Raw genomic sequence first — 18311 nt, forward strand, 5'->3', positions numbered from 1 at the left:
AGAAACCTCATGCATGACTTTTTTGTAACAGGTGTGAAATAGAACAGGCTCATTTTCTTCAGATAAATATCCAAAGAGTTCTTCAGTCTCGAATCTCAGAAGCCCAATTACTGGTTCCTTCAAAACTTTGATCACATGCACCTTTGAATACCAGCTACACTTTGGAAAAACACAGTTGTTTCAGAAATAGAGCTTGAAATCTCACCTGCAGAACTTAGTCATAAAAGTCAGGCTCTGCAGTTCTGTGTAATCATTGAGGTGACAAAAATACACAGTTTGTCAGAAAGAAACTTTTTTTTCTGTGTTGTGATTTGACTAGGAATAAGTATAGAAATAGCATAGGAATAGTAGTAGGGAAAAGCAAATTAAAAGCATTCTGTTATAAACAAAAGGTTATGGGCAGAAAAGGGAATATTTAGACTTTGTATTTACAATGGAAGTTGATTTGTGGTAGTATTTTATCTTTTGTAAAATCTGAAGAGAAAAATAAAGGCAGTCCTGAGGATATTTGCTATTCTCTCTGCTTCTCCCAGTGTGAGTTCAACTGCTAACCCAGCACTTGAACAAAAGATCTAATAGAGAATAATGCAGTTACAGAAACATAGTTTGGTTTGTGCCTTCTTCTATACTTTCAAGTATATTTTTCGTGGTTGAAATGACAGCTCAGATTAGAATGCCATGGGGGAATTTTCACAGAGCCTTTTGTTTCAACTCAGTGAAGATAATCTTCCTGTGTTCCATGAGCTGTCAGATAGGACAGATTCCACTTCCAGAGCAGTCCAGAAAATTCCACTTTTCTGAATTAATGTGTAAAGGGACCTCTCCCTTCTATGGAACACATTAAAAGCAGATCTCCTTTCTTCCCCCTTGGAGTGCTGTGACCAGATTTCAACAGCAGACTGATGTTACAAATATTCAGTTGATGACTTCCCAACATATTTTTCCTTGATCTTTCTCTGCTTTTTGAAGTTATTTTTTTTTTTTGTGCCAAGGAGTGTTACAAACGGAATCACTTAGAAAATAAAACACGTAATTCTTACAGTTGACAATTTTAAGGAACAAAGATAAGGTGACAAAAAATGGTGAAAAAATAAGTTTACATCCATCACTGCTTTATTTTTACCTCTTATTCAACAGGGAGCTCAAGTTTGGAATTCCTGTCACGGATGAGGATGGAAACAGACTGGGTGATTCATCCAGTGCAGCTCAGCAGGCAATCGCCCAGGTGGTGATATCCAGGATTCTGATGGCTTCTCCTGGCATGGGTAAGGAAAGTCTTGTGCACTCCTGATTATCAGCTCTTGCTGTGAGAAGGAGATTCAGTTCTATCCAAGTGATTTTCCTCAGGGTCCAAATAACCTTACTGTTCCCCAGGCAGTGTTTGCCTTTCTGTTGAGAACTTCCCCAGGGAAATGTGGAAATATCACAGTTCGTTACACTGAGCTGCAGCAGGAAAGCTCCTGGGATGCTTGTGCAGAAAAGATACAGATAGCAAAGGGATGGGAGCTTGCTTAGAGTTGGTTTAGATTCTCTGTAAGTGCCAAATTACTGAGCTCAGGTTTAGCTACATATGAAATTTCAAATATGCTTATTGGGAGAATTCACCTTTGTAAATACCAATCCAGTTGGCAATGTGAAATGAAAACTGAGTGAATGACAAAAGGCTGTGAAAATTGTATTATGGTATTAGTTCATCTAAACAGAAGATGAAAACTAAGTGCCTTTCTCTCCAAGGTTAATGCCTTTTCTTATCTTATTTTTAGCAATTCCTCCCTTCATAATGAATACCCTGGAGAAGAAAGCCTTTTTAAAGGTTAGTATTAGATAATCTATCTCTATGTATTTCATATCCTAAGTTAATATTTTAATATTTTAATTTTAAATACTTCCTGAATCTTCATATTTGCCTCCCAAACACTGTGGGAGGACGTCCCTGTAGAACTTGCTTTACAGCTGTCACTTTCCTTCTGCCTTTCTTAGAGAGAACTTGGTTCTTTTGTCACAGTGCAAGGTAATATTGAGGAAATAGGACTTGCTGTTACTTTTATATCTGTTCTTAGAATGCACATTTCCTCCTGTGAAATAAACCTTCCTTGTATTGGGCCTAGGAATACAATTTATTGGGGAAAAAAGAACATACTAGTAATGCTGGTTTTCTCAAGATAGCAATAAGGAGGCTTTGTTTACCTGCTGTAGTAGTAGCAATCTGAGTTTGGAAACAAAAATGATGGTAAAAATCTCTCTGTAAAATTTACTGGATGTAAAGTGCAGAGTAGGCATAGAATGGACATTCTTTATCAAATATTACTTATTTCCTGTATTGTTTTTATTCTAATGTAGAGTGAAACCCCTGGTGTTGGTAAATCCATTACCTACATCAACATTCTGCACTGTGTGTGCATGAGAGGGTAAAGAACAATAATGGAATTAGTTACAGGGTTGTCTAACACAAGGGAAATAATTTTTAGGTGAGGAACCCTTTAGTTCTTTACCAGTAAAGGGAGTTTCATCCTCACTGCTGATATCACTGATTTAATTACTTGGTAGCTCCAGGCAAAGCCTCTGCCTGTGAGACCCACCCAAGACTCCTAAGAAAATCTGTCTCCTTCCTGTTAGAAAAAATTAGGAAAGAAAACAGACCCTGCCTTGGAAGAGTTTGTGTGGGGGCAAGGAGGACAAGCAGGGGAAGATTTTGTTTGGGCTGGTTTTGTTTGTCAAAGATAAAGCTTTCTAAAGGGTTTGAATTTTATCTCTGACTGTTTCTTCCCTTTGTGTCTCTTGTGCAGAGTGAGATTACCCAGTCAGACACCCCATTTGAAAGTGGTTCTGTATTTATAAGGCAGGAACAGATTGCCTGGGGTAGTTGGGGCTGACTCATCCCTGGAAGTGTCCAAGGCCAGGTTGGAAAGGGCTTGGAACAACCTGGGATAGTGAAGGGGGTGGAGCTGGATGATCTTTAAAGTCCCTTCCAACCCAAACCATTTTGTGATTGTCTTCCAATCTTAAAACTTCTTTTCCCCTGAAGTGCTTTGCTTCCCTCCCACGTGTTAACAGAAAACACTTTTGCTCCCCGTGTAAAAACAGGAAATGTGGCATTTGAGTGTCAGGCTAAAAATCACTGTGTGCTGCTTTTATCTCCTGGAAGAAGTGAGCCTGCAGGGCATCCAAACACACCACAGCTTGTGATACTGTGATGTTCTTGGGAATGTATTGCCTGGAAAATTAACCCTTGTTAAAAGAAATTCAGGGAAAAATTATTTCATATGTATTTGACATGTGAGAAATGTCACAAATCCTCATCTGACAAAAAGATGGCATTTGTGAAGAAGTTGCAGCAATCCTCGGGGTCTGCAGACAAATACCTGTTGTTTTTGTGTGGTGTAATCAACATAAGGGTGTTGTGAATTTTTCAGATCAGCCAAAATGAGCGATTTCTGCAGTGACTACTCAGTGGTCTCTGGTACCATCCTGACCGTTTATGCTCACCTGTCCTGCCCCTCAGCCTCAGAGACTGAATGCAGGTGAAGCACTGCTCTGCAGGTAGCCAGTGGTAACACCTGGTAGAGATTAGTATTAAACCCATTAAGGAATGAGCTGCATTTTTAACAAGCAGCTTCTGCATGTCCTCATGGAGTTTGAGAAGCACCATCCCATCCCAGCACTCCACCACCATCCCCACACTGCTTTACTAACTCAATGCCCTCGGCCTCTGCTTCACTGCCACTCTTGGAAATAATTCCTGACTGCTTGCCAAAGCCTATTAAGCAACACACAAGGCCAAAAAATAGGCAAATGGTTGTGAATTGATAAAAGAAATTAGAAAGCTGGCCTGCAGTAAGACAGAGAGAAGGAAATGCTCCTGGAATGCTGGTCTTAGAGCAGCCTGCCATCCTCTGATATTTGGGATGAGATGTAGGTCATGTAGCCCAACTCATCCCCCACGTTCCTGCAGTGTTTTCACCAAGGCATTGGTGTGAATTAACAACATTCCCAGAAGGTATTGCTACATGATGTCTCAAGAATGTTCTTGGAGCACAAGCATGTATTTACTGATTCAAAAAGAAGTTGCCTTGAAAAGGTATTTTTATCTGTAGAAGTTTTTTGCCATTGGTTTCAGCAGCAGCTTTGGGGCCTGTTTATGTAATTATGCAGCATAGCAGTAATTGATTAAACTGCATAATGTCTATTTTTATTATCCCTATGGCCCCTTCATTATCCTGACCAGCTGTGTGCAGAACCAAGTTATTTTACCTGCTGCAGCAGGAGGATCCATAAATAGCCTTACCCTGAGGCTTTATAGATTCTCTTTACAGGTAACTTTTCTCCTAAAGAAGTAAACTGGGTTTTTTCCATAAAAAATTATGAAAATTCCAATCAACACTAAAGTTTTAGTTTATGTTACTACTCTTACACAGCTTTAGCTACAGTTTCTCTTCTATTCTGCATATTGTATTAACATCCAAGTTGATTCTAGAAATTTCCTCATATATCCTTGAAATGAGCTCTGTGAGATCTTTTCATTTGCAGCTAAAGTCTGTATTCAAAACGGTCACAAAACCAGAGCAGAGTCTTCAAGCATTGTTCTTGAATGTCTTATGCCCTGAAGTCCTCCATGCATTCCTAATTTCACTGTCATTTCATTTATTTATTTTTTTGAAAACAGGCATAGCTGGCCTGGGAAAGCTGGAAGATTTTTAGCACCAACAAAGAAAGGAGGCAGTTAGAGAAAAGACAATTCTCCTTATGGCTTTTGTTTGCTTAATTATAATTTCTCCATTTTCTCTGTTTGCACTAACCACTAAAATGTCATAAAGACATCTGGAAATTAAATCCTAATTCATTGGGAACTGCCTTCTTCCAGAGCTAAATGAGAGTTCTCTAACACAGTGAATTCTTCTGCTCTTTATCCTGTTGTTTCTCCATTTTCTCTCTTTGTGGGGGTGTGCAGCCTGCATTTGAATTTTTTTTTATTGTTTTATGTTGTTCCCTGGGCAATTCCAGCTCTTAATTCTGACCTCCCAGTGTTACTTTTTTCCTCACCATCTTTCTGGATTAGTGAAGCCTGGTAACAATTTTGAAAAATAAAGGCTGTAATTCAGATCAAGTTGTTAAAAAATGTTCCAGCACATAAACTCCTGTTCCTTATGGAGTCTGTATTAGACACCTCTCTCTCTCAGATCAATGACTAGCTCTGACAAAGGCATGAAACCATTTATTCCTCTCAGGGCACCTTCCAAAAGCCTTTTCAGTTATAAAATTGTGTTTGGGGCTTTTCTGTTACATGCCTTGGGTCCCACACCCCCTGCAATGCACAGCATCCCCCACCCTCCTCAGAGACACTGGTGGCTTGTGCTCACCACCTCTTGGCATGGACTCTCCTAGGCTATGAAATGAAAATTTGGGATGAATTTATCTCAGCCTGAAGGTCTCATGGAGGTGTTTAGAGAATGCCAGAACAGCAAAGCTCTGCTGCCTTCACTCTTCACCCTTCTTGCTGTTGTTGTCTGTCCCCATTTGTTATCTCTCTGCAGGTTATTGCTGAATTGCACAGTTCTTCCTGCACTCATTTCTGGATTACAGATTGGCTCCATGAAAATAAAAAAATTAAGAAAAGAGAAGCAGTCTTCTACATTATTTCTTCTCCCTCAGGTTCTGGAGAAGTTTTACTCCACACAGGCTCATTTTCCTGCCTCAGACACTGCTGTGACCTCCCTCAGCCTTGATTTTGTGCTCCTGAGCTTTCCACATTCCCTTTGTCCATTTCTACTCTCAAACAGTGCCCAGCTTTTGTTCACCATTTCCCCCTCTAACTGCTATGTCTTGAGAAATCCTTCTTGCAGAAACAAATATGATCTTCATTGAAAACATCATCCTCTGTATCAAGTGATTTTTGCCTCATGAGCTGTTTTGTTTTAAAATTCCCTTTGTGTCCTCATGGCAGCTGTGTCTGTCGTGCTCTTAGTGGAGCAAGAGGCAGCAGTGTCCACTGAACAGCTCTGGATTTACTTCATTAGTAATGATTTCAACTAAAATTCTACCAATGAGAGAGAGTGGATTCCTCAATAATTTAAAAGCCTCCAAAGAAAATTATTGGCATATATTCAAGTTCTGCAGAAGTCACAGAATTAATGAGGAATATGCTAAAAGTGCATCCATGGGTTGTGTTGCTCTTTCAGCTGTGTTTTCCCAATCCTTCAACCCTTCTTTCCTTCAATAAAAGGTGAACTCTTGCAGAACTGGAGTGTTGCTACAGGGACAAGTTCTTGCACAGGGGAAATCATATGACAGGAGAAAGGGCTAACTAAGGCAGATTTACATCTCCCTTATTTATAGCTGGTGGCTCTTAGTTGCAGGTTAAAACCATTTGATGCCATCAAAGTGAAAGAGCTGGAACCAGACTGAGGTCTTCCTTGTAATGCCTGGGCAAAATTCCCTGTGCCTTTGCTGAGGTGTGGCAGCACCACTCCAAATTTCAGAGCTCTGTTGCTACTGTGGGCTTGTGAGAATCAAAGCAAAGGCCCAGGAGCAGGTCCTGAGTCCAACAGCCACACACTCATTGGAGTTTCTAAGGGACTCTTACTCAGGATCACTGTGTTCATTGATTCCCTTGGGAATTTCTTTGCTGCTTTCCAAAGGGATTTGGCTCTCAAACTGGAGCTCAGCATGAAGCCACGCTGGTCAGGGTTTTGCCTTCACATCTCAGAGGCTTTTAGGTACAATCTGTCTCTTACAAGAATTCCAGGAAGGTGGGAAGCAGGAAGAAAAGATTGCACACTCACTGGGTGTTGTTTTATTTTCAACAGAAATTTCCTTGGATGAGTGCTCCCATTCAGGTTGGATTAGTTGGAATCTGGTAAGTGGTTTCTTTGGGTTGGGTCTGCTATCTTAAGAGACACTTGTAGGGCTTTTGAGAATGCAGCAATATTTGCTCTTTTTTTAAGGAAAAAAAAGGTTGAGTTACTGAGGGCACAGCAGTTATTTCCATCTTTGTAATTGATAAAATATCAAGTTAAAAACAAAAAGCCATTAGCAGCGAAGAAGCTGCCAAGAAAAAGCAGAGGGAGGGAGAAAGGGAGTGGCAAAAAAAGGAATGTGGCAGTTTGATTAGAAAAGATGCTTTGGCTGCTACCTCAAAACAGTCAGTGGAATCATCCTGGAGGTTAATAATTCTGGGAACATTTGGTTAATAGGTTTTAATTTGCTGTTTTCTGGCATTTTTTTTTTTGTCCTGCACACGAAGTTAAGATACTGTAAGGACATCAAATGGTAATTTTAGACAGATTTGGGAGTGTGGTATTGAAACACTAAGTGCTATTTGCAGTTAAATGATTTCATAAGGTACAGTGCAGGCAGAAATAAAAGTTACATAGCACTTTGTGGAACTTCACCTCACTGTGTACAGAAACAAGAAAGGTTTTTACCTAAATCATGCATAAGATTTTTGAATTCTGTTTTAGCACCCTAAATATTGTAAACCTGCTTTTGTCTTCTCTAGTCTCGTGTTTGCAACTCCCCTGTGTTGTGCACTGTTTCCTCAGAAAAGGTGGGTACTACTATGAATTATTCTCACTTTAATGTTTTTCCAGATCTATTCATGGTGTTGCACAGACACAAAGACAAGGTCATTGCCTGCTCAAGCACAGTTTTAATTCCCATATAACAAAGGTGATAAACAAGAGAATATACAGAAAAGTAATAACTATGTTATTCATCAGTAATATATAATAGTTGTTTACAAACCCCAGCAGCTCAAGATGAGTTCTATACAATATATTCATGTCCAGTAAGGTTATGGATGCACTAAATAGAGTCAGAGCCCATTTTATTTTCAGTTGCAAACTCTTCTAGTTATACAGAATAGCCCTGGACTATCTGTGCTCATTTGTTATTTGATTAGTATTTTTCCAGACTTTTGCATCAATACAGAAATAGCTCAGTACTGAAAGCTGTCATAGAAAGAATATTCATTATAGCTGAAATCATTATGAAATCTGAATGATCACTTAACAAAAAACTTAGCTCAGTTTGGTACATAGTATGGACAGGGCCTTAAACTCAGCTGTCCCTCTCATTTTAATAGTGGTTGTCTAAACTCAACAAGCTGCCAGATGTACCTTAAACAGTACAAGCTTGAGCTGAGTCCATTAAAATACTGAACAACTAAGGCAGCTTTTGACTTCCAGAAAACAATAGCCAATTCTCAGTGTTGTTTGAGTACAACAACTGCCTGACACCATCTGTCTCCCTGCTTGGCCTAGGACAGAGAACTGTGGTAAACAAGTGTCACTAGGCTACCTGGAGCTGACTTGACAAACCAACCCAGCACACATGCTACAGTTCTTGATTTCAGCCAGGGCTCTCCAGTTCAGAGGAAGATTAGACCTTGAACTGTGTTCAGGAAATTGCAGCTGTTCAAATGACCTGGCAGCTTAATTCACTTTACTGTGAACCACCTCTCATAAAAACAAACCTTTTATTCAACTGAATAAAATCATGTAGGCAAATGCATTCTATTTAATAAAAACCCTTTTAGGAAGGTAAGTTTATTGCCAGCAAGAAGAACCTGAGCAATGAAGTGGATCCTTACCCTCATGGTAGTAGCAACAGCCATTTCCTGACCTCATAAACTGTCCCATAGCCTTTGCTGAGGGATTCATGTGCCCTGGTCTGGGAGCCTGCCTCCTTTATAAGATGTTTGAAACAACACTTCTGACATTGTAGGAGGTTTAAGCAAATGTATTGTCCATCTTATTTCCCCCTCTGGTGCTTGTTTGATGTAATCCCTTTACCATTTCTTTTGCTCAGTTCAATGGCAGTGTCGCGCTTGGAGCCAGATTTGCAAGCCAGGATCAAAGAAAACAGCCCTGGCCTAGAACGTGTGTACTTCAATAAAGGATTATAATTCAGTGAAGGCAAAGTATCTTTCAAGGAGAAACTTGTGAACTTATTTTTTGAATTGTGTGCTGGCATAGACAAGAACACTTTTATCTTGTCCGTTTGTTAAACACATTTGATTATCTGCATTGTTTTACAGTTAAAGACTTTCCTTGGTATAGTGTTTAAATTACATAAGGTCACTTTGTCCACTTTGGTATTGATTGAAAGTTAAACATACATATCCAGAGATGTTTACATAAGCTCTCAAGCAGCTACAATAACAATAAACAAGCGCACAATGAAAACCAGATGCTATTATATTGGATTTGCCACCTGTTCCAGTAATAGCGGGGCAGGGACCTCCTCCTGAAAAGTCATAGAGCAACTGAACGAAGTTGCCACCCTCTGGTAGCCACAGAACGGGTGGCTGAACGTGTTAGGATGTTGTGCAGGAAGGGCTTTTTGCCAGGAGGCTGATTGGGCTGCAGGTTTTCCCTGTTGGCACAGAAGCGTTTCTTGAGGGCGGAGGTTGGCGGCGCCTGCAGCTTCTGCACGGTGTGGTACTGCTCAGCAATGCAGGCTGCCTTCTTGCGCAGGTCCAGCTTCACCAGCATCATGTTGTTCTGCAGCTCTGCCAGGGTCTGGTCCTGAGGAAGGCAAGGCAAGATAATATTTATAGAAAATGATACAAAAATGTCAAATCGTAGAAAGAAAAGTCCATGCCTAGTTCAATCAGACTTTAAAGATCCTCTTGTTCTCCGCTGTGGACAGGGACAGCTTTTACTATCCCAAATTGCTCCAAGCAACCTGGCCTTAAACACTTTCATGGATGGAACAGCCACAGCTTCTCTAAGAAATGCTTCAGCACCTTCACAGTAAAGAATTTTTTCCTAATATCTAATCTAAACCTCAGCGTGAAGCTATTCCCCCTTGTCTTGTCATTCTCTGCTCTTACAAAAATTGCCCCTCCAGCTTTCTCGTGGGCTTCCATCAGGTACATTGACAAGTTGTCTTAACTCCCTGGTTACTGTGAGCTGAGGAGGAAAAACTGCCTTTTGCCAGAATTCACCAACTCTTCTAAATAAGACCATGCATAAAAGTTTCTACTGTCAACAGTGTAGCAGTTCAGTAATACATAGGAACAGTAAGGGTGGGACAAAGCTGACTCCATCCTGTTGAAAATATGCTGTCGTAGCAACAGTGATGGAGGAGATAAGGAAATGAGAACTCTGAATTCTCCTACTTTAAGTGCAGGCTGCCAGTTAACTGAACAGTAACAACTTGGGTCTCCTTTGGAGAAGTAAATACACAACTGACTCAGCCACTGAAAAAATCAGCAATAGAGCTCCCTTCACAAAATACATACTAGCAAATAAATCATTCTTATTTGCAGCAGCAAGAACTTGAGTTGCTCTGATTTTGACAAAGCACACAGAATAAACCCCTCTCCCCATGCAACCCACTCCAAAGCAGACACATCACCTGTCTTGCCAGGATGTCATCACAGGTGCCCAGGGCTTCTCGCAGCTTCCCTGCCCCTGTGCTGTGGCAGCACGCCCGCTCTGCAGACTGGAGAGACTCCCCAATTTTTTGTAGCTCTGAACGCAGCAATCTGACATTCTAGAAGAGAGAGGTTTAATGCAACAGCTGCTTTTGGCACTGCTCTGCAAACAAAGCCACTCAAAGGAAATTCAGACATGCAGCACTGAGGGAGGATCCCATCTGAGTGATCACTGGTGCCACAACCTTCAAGAACTCCCATAAGTTCAACAAACCCATTTCATTTGTTTAAAAACCTGGAAAACTGCAGCCCCAAAAACTCTTTAAGCTGGAAACCACTTTGCCCTGCAAATGTTCTTTTCTGTAACACAGAACTGGAGTTACCTTCTGTCCATCCTCCAGCTTCCTGTCCACATCCATAGTAATGGGTTTGGCAGAGGGAGGTGGCTCCACTAATTTCTGGTACCTGAGCAGCTCTAGGAACAGACAAAAAGTAGTGAGCAACAGGACAGTGATCAGCTTTCAGTACTCCTAAAAGTTCAGGACTTCCCTGCCACAGGCAAGCTGCAAAGACCTTTTGAGTTTGTGCAGAAAGGCACAAACATTCCAGGGTTCTCCCATTCACTTAGACAAAGGGGCTTAAGAATGTGAATGGAAAGATTATCCTGCCCTGAAGTCCATTTTCCTTTGAAAATGAAGTGAAACTGTCCACCCAGCACATTATTCCTGTCACCTACAATTCAAATAGTGTTTTGAGGGTGTCTGAATCCAATGTACCCTGGAGAAGGTCTCTCTAACCCTGTACAAGGATCTCTCAGCACAGTTCAGAGCCAGTGCAGCATTGCTGCTGTACCTGCACTTGTGGAATTCAACTCCTTTTGACACTGCTCCAGCCTGGCTTTGGTGTCTGCCAGCTCCTGCTGCAGAGCAGACAAGGGGGCCGCTCGCTTGGATCGACGTACACTTTGCTCTGAGTCCTTTTGCTTGGCATCCAGGCTCTCCAGTTTTTGTTTGGTCTCCTGCAGAGCAGCTTTGAGCTCCAAAATCTCCTCGTCACGCTCCTGAGAAAGGAAGTTTGTTCAGAAAGTCAACAAGATTTTCATAGCACAACTTGTCTGAAAGTTTCTATGTCTTTATTCCTGGAGAATTTCTCAATCCCACACTTCACACATTGAATCCACCCTTTAAGGTCCTTGTAAGTGAGCATAGCAAACACTTCTTGGGAGCTTAAACCACTTTTTTTACAGGCTCTGAAGAGGAGGGATTGTTTTGAGAGTTGGCATCTTCAGAGCACTCTACAAGTCTCCAAGGTCACTCAAATGCCATAGGCATGAAAATATGGGCAGGTCTATACCCATCATCATAACTAAGAGCAAGAAAAGAAGTTCACACAACTTGTGTGAATCTGAAGAGCCCAAATCAAGCCATTAGTAAAAAGAGTAAGGTGGGGAGATAATCATGTTGAACAAATGGATGAGTCAGGGTGGTTGCACATTAGCTTCCAGAATGAGTGTTCAAAATTAGGAAGCCTAGTGGGCTACAAAGTAGGAGACAAGAAGCAGAAATTGTGGATCAAAAGATGAAATAATATCACCAAAAATACCTCAGAAAGCAAAATCTTTCCTTTCACTTTGCATAAAGATCTTCCTGGACTCAAGTACCTAGCGTCCCCTCCCAACCCACTGCTACTTTCCTGATGTCATTGCATTGCCCTGAACAAACCTGCATCTTCTCCTGGTAGTGGTCAGTCAGTAACTCCTTCAGGATGGTCATTTTATCCTCATACAGCTCCTCCAGCTGCTCTCTCTGAGCATCCACGTGTTGGCTACAAAGAGAACAACTCCATATCAGGTTCTGGCAGTTCTTGGTGCTGCAGCTCATCCTGAGCAGAGGGAGGGAGAGCAGCACAGGCTGTACCTCCACCACTGCTCCTTCTCTTGCATGCGCTCCAGCATCTCGTTGCAGATCTCCTCGCGCAGGCGCATCTCCAGCTGCAGCTTCTTCTGCCTCTCCTGCACCAGCAGCTCCCGTGCAGCTTCGACCGCGCGCAGCAAGTCCTGCCAGAGGGACACAGCTCCACTGCCCACACTGCACAACAGAGTTGAGACCTGGACTAAACTAAGTGATCCCATGTCTGCAGGATGCAGTGATCTAGATTTAAGGGTTTAGTCACCTGAAAGACAAGTTGCACCTGGACACATGACAGCTTGAGTCTCTGTAGGGATATGACTTCATCTCAATCTTCCAGCTATCCCAGCTGCCTGCTTTGAGTATCTAGGAAGTTTGATTATTTCTCCCCCATTTAGCCTCCTGTTCTCCATGTTTTCCAGATTTCCCTTGCAGAGAAGGAATTATAGGTCTGCCCCCACACTGTTACTGCCACTATTCCACAAATGACAAAGTGCTTCCAAATTCGTGTGTGTCAGATTTAAACCAACCTGTGTAATGTTTTTGTCATGGATTCCAAACTTCCTGGGTCCTATATATTTCTGAGGTTTTGTGTCATCTCTCTTGGCATAGTGCTGAGCTCCAATCCCAGCTCCCCAGGCCAAAACCAACAGTCATGTTTTCTTGACCTTGCATGCACATAAAGGCTGTAAAACAAATCACAACCCACCTTCTTCTCATACATGGAGACATCGGCTTCATCGTTAGTGTCGTCTTCTGATTCCACATCTTCCTCTGACTCTGCCTCTGGACCCTGGCTGGTTCGCCTGTTGTGTTCTTTGATGATGGATTGTAAGGATGGAAGTCCCAGCTTTGTGGGAGGTGCCTGAACAAGCTGAAGGAGAAAAGACCACCATTATCAGTCTGCAAAGCCTGGAAATTGTGTATTCTTTAAACACAGCCCCTCCTTTCTGCAAACCGTCAGCCCTTTCAGTTTAGCAGAATCTGGAAATACTTTGGAGGTAATAACCACTGGAGAAGCACAGGGAAGATGTACAAGCATCTCTTTGTGGTGTGAAGGGGCTGAGTCCCACAGAAACAAGAGAAACCCAAACTACCCTGACCATGCCACGATCCTGGTGGGTGTTACTCACTTGGCTGGCAATGGCTGAGAACTTGGCCACGTGCAGAGTCTCATCGTAGGTGGATGCACACTGGTTGATGTTGACAATCATGCAGGAGCGCCCGCGCCCGGTGAAGAAGCCCTGGAACACACGGGTCAGTTTGCTGTCCCGGAATGGAACCACCGCCTGCTTTGTCCTGTGGGAGAGACACAGTGTGAGTGGGAAAGCAAAAAACCCCCACAGCCTCCCTCTGGAGGTGTGGATGCTCACCTGGCCTGCTGGTTCTGGCGGAGGGCAGCGATGCAGCGGCCCAGGGTGTGCAGGGAGGTGTTGATGTTGTTGGCTTCTTTCATTCGGTCCCCGTTTTTCTGGTCCTTGCAGCGCTCAGACCCTGCCAGGTCACACAGGGATAACCTGAGGGAAACACAGTGATACTCACATCACTTACAGGGTTTGTCCTGCCATAGCAGGTTTACAGTTCAGGACACTCTGCAGTTACCTTCCCAGCTTCCCCCTAAGGGCATAGACCATTCTTTTGGGGTGTTGATAGATGGAGAGGCCTGCCCTAGTTGTAGGTGTTACACAAAGTAATAGCAAAATGAGCTTTGAAGTCTCAGCTTCAAAAATCCTTTGCCTGTCCTCAGAACAGCCACTTTCCAAGAACAGGCACCAGCTGCACTCAGACCAACCCTGCTGCATGGGTAAGGATGCTCGCATTTACCTTCACTCAAAGAGCCTGAGAACTACCTCAAGTTGTACCTTGCAGTACTTCTCAAACTCCTGTCAGTTCTAAGACTTCACACTGGGAGCATTTATTCCTTCCAAGTACTTTCAACACCACCATCAAGATATTTCCCATACCCCCAGCCTTCAACCAAAGAGACAGGAAAGTTGAGATTACACCCAAATCCAAAAAAACATGAAACTTACTCGCTGATTTTTGGAACAAATTCACTGCCACCTCTTTGCAAGCGCAGAATCCGAATGGAGAACACACTATGACTGTAAAGAAACATGCAAATAAAAAAAAACATTAAGAAGCAAACTTTAAAAGCCCCTCAGAATTGTATTTCTGCCTAAACAATCCCTCCTCCTTCAGACCTGCGACTGGAGTTCTGGTTCATCTGGGTGCTCGCAAAACTCTGGTTTTTGCGACCCAGTTTCAGGAGCTTCCAGGCCTCATCAGCATCCCGGACATTGATCCAGTTCAGATCTGGAAAGCAAGCATGCATTGGGCACAGCAGTTGGGAGATTGGCAGAAAACTTATCTCAGCCCCAACTTCACCACTGCATGTTCTTGACATCCACAAATTTGACAATCCTGTAATCCTGACATCAGAGTTCTCTGTGGGGCTCTCCAGCACATCACTGCTGAGCCACCCACCCACTTAATGCTAAAGCCTTTCTAGCAGGTCACTAAACCTCTCCTGCAGGTAAATCTACCTTTGACATAGGGGTTGCCAGTCAGGTCCTCACAGAGCCGCAGTGTTTGCCGCTTGCGGTTCTGCCCAGCTAGAACTGGTTCTAACAAGTCATAGATTAGCTCGTTGTAGATCTCAAAGAAGGAGACCCAGATGGAAAACTGCACATCTCCTGTGCTGGTGAGTGAAATGCGATCCAAGTCAGCCCAGCAAGGGCCCAATTCTGGGGAAAAAGAGAAAAACAAGAAGGAAAACAAATCACAACTGCAGCTTTTCATGGGTCCAACCAAAATGGTTTAGCTCTAGAGTGAGATACTTTCCTCAGCATCAAAACCACCCCAGAAGCAAATCCTTCTATTTACCTCCTCCCATTTGCATCTATTCTAATGCCCAACCCTAGTGAGGCAGCCTAGTTTCCTTTAGCAGTATCACCTGCTCTAAGGACTTCTACTTTGACTCCAGAGTCACAAGATATTTCAAACATGAACTCTTTCCAGCATAACTGAAGTTCTAGTCCTTGTTATCTCAATCACTCTATGCTTCTGGATACCTAAGTAGCTGATACTTCCTGGGTTTGATAGTCAGAACACAAGTGCTCAGTGCAACCTGTCACTTTGTTGTGAGTTGGGGATTGCTGGGAAGCAGGATCCCAATCAGCTGCTCAATCACCACATTCCTTGAATGAAGTGGGCAAATGTCAAGTAATTTTTTATCTCACAAGGCTTGGTTATTATTCTTCTGATATTGCCAAAATAGAAGCACAGAGTTCTTCTGATGTGACATCTTTCAGAAGGAAAATCTGTCAGGCTATACCTTTTCTCCCTTACTCACAACACAGCATCCAAACAGCCATCACTCCTTTCTTCCCCCATCCTCCAGCAAAAAGAAGCAGGTAGTACACAAGAGGCTTCCAGAAGTACCTTCTGTCTGGCTGAGGTCTGAACGGCTGGTGAGTTGGCTGGATGAAGACAGACCAGCAACTCCACTGTCAAAACTGCCACTGGTGGTGGCCTGGAGCTGAGATTCAGCACTGCGACTCCTCTTCAGTGGCATTAGCAGCTCCTCCTTGAAGGAAACAACGAACAGGAGCATGCAGGCAGTGTGACAGCAACCCTTTTCTCTTACTACTGAACCCCAGAGGCCCTGTGCTTACCTCCCAGAGACCCCCCTGCAGCATCATCTGCTTCTTGGTCTCCTCCTGCTGCACTTGCCTGCTGTCCAGCCAGGTCACCTCGTTGGAGAGGACGGGCTTCAGGTCCATGGCCTGGTACAGCCTGTCCCCCACACTGTTGAAGATGGTTGCCAAGGAGCGAGGCAGAATCCCCCCATCTTGGGTGGTGCCTGCAGCAAGAACAGCAGCAAAGCTGAGGATTCAGAGGCAGAAGACAGAAACAACTCCTTCACCAGGTCCCACAACAGCTGGTGCTTTCCTTACCCTGAATGGTGTGAGTCTTCCCTGAATTGGTGATGCCATAGGTGTAAACCAGACAGTTCTGCCCACTCAGCACATCCTTTACCACTTGCTTCATTGTCTCATCAAAGAACAATTTCTGCCCCACCTCTGGTCCAAAAATCTGCAAACAAGACACAAGAAAAATGGCTTCATGTAGATCTTTGCTGATGATTGCTCAAGTGATATTATATAGTCCTTTATTATTCCCTGCACTAGCCATGAGCAAGAAACCCACCAGCAATTCCAACTGAGCCCCTACAAAAATAAACTGCTCAGTTGTTTAATCCAATAACACCTCATATCACTGCAGCCCCTAGTCTGTTTGGAGTCTCATGAACAGGAGTTTGCCATTTGCTGCCAAAAACGTTGTCAGAATCAGCTTAGAAAGAAAAAAACTAATAAAACAGCAACTAAAACCTGAAGTAGAAAGGACTATATAAGAGTGCAGAGTTCAGGCAGTGTCTTGGGGTCAGTGGATACGAATTAAAGTGCTTTTCAAGCTGCAAGGCTGCTTGGAAATCACTTCCAGATGTGTTGCTTGCCCCAGCTACCTACCCGGCTGAAGGAGAATCTGTGCACTGCGTGTCCCACTCCTCGCTCCGTGCTCCGCATGGTGAAGGAATTCTTTGGAGCTTTTAGAACAAGGGTTTCTGAGTTCTCAATGCAGACACAGCCCTAAAGAACACAAAATCCATCATTGCAGTGGCTTACAGGAGGATAGATAGCAAGGGACAACAGCATCTCCCAGCAGGCACACAGCCAGCTCAGACTCTGCTTCGTTCTGTTCAGTTTCTCACCTGGTCTTCCCCCTTTTCCACTTCTGTAGATTTCAGAGGTCGAACTCTGAGGTAGACCTTTAATTTTCCATTATTGTCTTCAGCTACAGCCTACAAGAATCAGCACAAGTTAAATATGGCAGCCAGATTGGCAGCACACAACCCCCCAGGGGAACACTTAACAGTATGGAACACACATGTTGGCTATACTGCTAGTGCTGAGGAACTTCTCTGGCCCCAAAATCACCAGCAATGCCAGAAGCTTTCTGAGGCATTTCCAAGCACACTAGCTTTTTTTTTTGTTTGTTTGTTTGATCAAATGGATCAGACCAACAAGCTGAAGGCCTGGCATCAAAACAAAGCATCACCCCAAGAGGCACTTTCTGCCCACTGCTCTCCCAGGAACTGCTCCCTCCAAGGCAGTATTTGGCTCCTGTCTCTTCTGAAGAATCTGTTGTTCCTGCACCTTTGTGCAGAGAACAGCAGCCGTGAGTGAAAACGCTGCCCTGTTTGTGACAGAAGAGCTCCAGCCTCACCTGAGAGCCCTCCAGGTCTGGGGAGATGGCAGAGAACTCCTGCAGCAGGTCCTTGCGCACGTCAGCCCCAAACCCTGCTGCTGTGGACTCGAGCACAGGAGAGGCTGCAGCCTCATCGTCGGAAAACAGCCCTGGGGAGGCAAGTGCTTGTGCCATGGTGCCTCACACGGCTCCTGGGGAAAAAGGGACAAGGTGATGTTACAGCAACTCACGCATGCAACCCCCAGACACATCCATCAATCCTGACAAACATGCGTGGAACCCTCCCTACACACAAGGATGCTGCTTGCCAATGTGCACACGAGGAAAATACACAGAACCCGGACACGACCCATGCACACACACAAACACTGCCCAGGACTCCAAACCCAACCCCCGGGACATACGGACACCATACAGGACCCCTTCGTGCACACCTTTAACACACGGTACCAAACAGACCTAACGCATACACCAACCACCACACAGGACACCCCCAAACCCACTCAGCTCCACGCCGCCCTCCACCCGCACACGCACCGCAGCACCACGCGGGGTCTGGCCGCACGCACAGGGAAGCACAGGCGCCACCAGCCGCCCCTCTCACCGCTGCCCCTCACTCCGCCCCTCGCCGGCGCTCGGGGTTTCAAACCTCGCCGCCCGCCGCTCCGCCAATGGGAGCACGGCACGCGCGCCCCGCGGCCAATCAGCGCCCGCCGTTGGGAAAGAGGGGACGGGGCCCGAGCAACCGGCCGGCC

The 18311-nt window shown here is 44.1% G+C and overlaps 2 protein-coding genes across 13 annotated transcripts in view; one reads left to right on the forward strand and one right to left on the reverse strand.

Annotated features, from left to right (window-relative positions):
• The window catches only part of SFXN1 (sideroflexin 1), a 38657-nt gene extending 29737 nt beyond the window's left edge, over positions 1-8920 (forward strand). For 7 of the 9 annotated variants that reach the window (XM_056502716.1, XM_056502717.1, XM_056502711.1 and 4 more), the window contains 5 exons: positions 1138-1265; positions 1764-1813; positions 6804-6853; positions 7496-7543; positions 8806-8920. In XM_056502716.1, coding sequence (XP_056358691.1) covers positions 1138-1265; positions 1764-1813; positions 6804-6853; positions 7496-7543; positions 8806-8902 — 373 coding nt within the window. In that variant the 3' untranslated portion in view covers positions 8903-8920. Of the gene's footprint in view, positions 1-1137; positions 1266-1763; positions 1814-3413; positions 3522-5382; positions 5619-6803; positions 6854-7495; positions 7544-8805 lie in introns of those variants that run through there. The other 2 variants (XR_008841560.1, XM_056502718.1) reach the window with 2 other exon arrangements.
• Positions 7625-18260, reverse strand: KIF20A (kinesin family member 20A). 4 transcript variants are annotated; one of them, XM_056502707.1, is made up of 19 exons: positions 18161-18260; positions 17575-17747; positions 17060-17149; positions 16818-16937; positions 16245-16383; positions 15963-16150; positions 15730-15874; positions 14832-15032; positions 14490-14601; positions 14319-14390; positions 13659-13802; positions 13419-13584; positions 12995-13159; positions 12295-12434; positions 12100-12202; positions 11231-11438; positions 10762-10853; positions 10360-10497; positions 7625-9524 (listed from the first exon to the last, which is right to left on the reverse strand). In XM_056502707.1, the coding sequence occupies exons 2-19, from the start codon at positions 17728-17730 to the stop codon at positions 9252-9254; spliced, it is 2652 nt and encodes an 883-aa protein (XP_056358682.1). In that variant the 5' UTR covers positions 17731-17747; positions 18161-18260; the 3' UTR covers positions 7625-9251. The 4 variants fall into 4 exon arrangements, with proteins under 4 accessions (XP_056358682.1, XP_056358681.1, XP_056358680.1 ...); XM_056502706.1 differs by having other exon boundaries at positions 18126-18260; XM_056502705.1 differs by having other exon boundaries at positions 18094-18229.
• Positions 18261-18311: the final 51 nt, after the last annotated feature.

This window comes from Oenanthe melanoleuca, chromosome 13, assembly GCF_029582105.1.
Source record: "Oenanthe melanoleuca isolate GR-GAL-2019-014 chromosome 13, OMel1.0, whole genome shotgun sequence".
Taxonomy (NCBI): domain Eukaryota; kingdom Metazoa; phylum Chordata; class Aves; order Passeriformes; family Muscicapidae; genus Oenanthe; species Oenanthe melanoleuca.

Excerpts from the sequence above, each read along its gene's own strand:
- KIF20A (XM_056502707.1), bottom strand. The coding sequence starts at position 17,730 with ATGGCACAAGCACTTGCCTCCCCAGGGCTGTTTTCCGACGATGAGGCT. Across the intron at positions 16,151-16,244 it reads GAAGACTCACACCATTCAGG|GCACCACCCAAGATGGGGGG; the intron begins GTAAGGAAAGCA and ends TTCTTGCTGCAG. Across the intron at positions 13,160-13,418 it reads TCTCAGCCATTGCCAGCCAA|CTTGTTCAGGCACCTCCCAC; the intron begins GTGAGTAACACC and ends TTTCTCCTTCAG.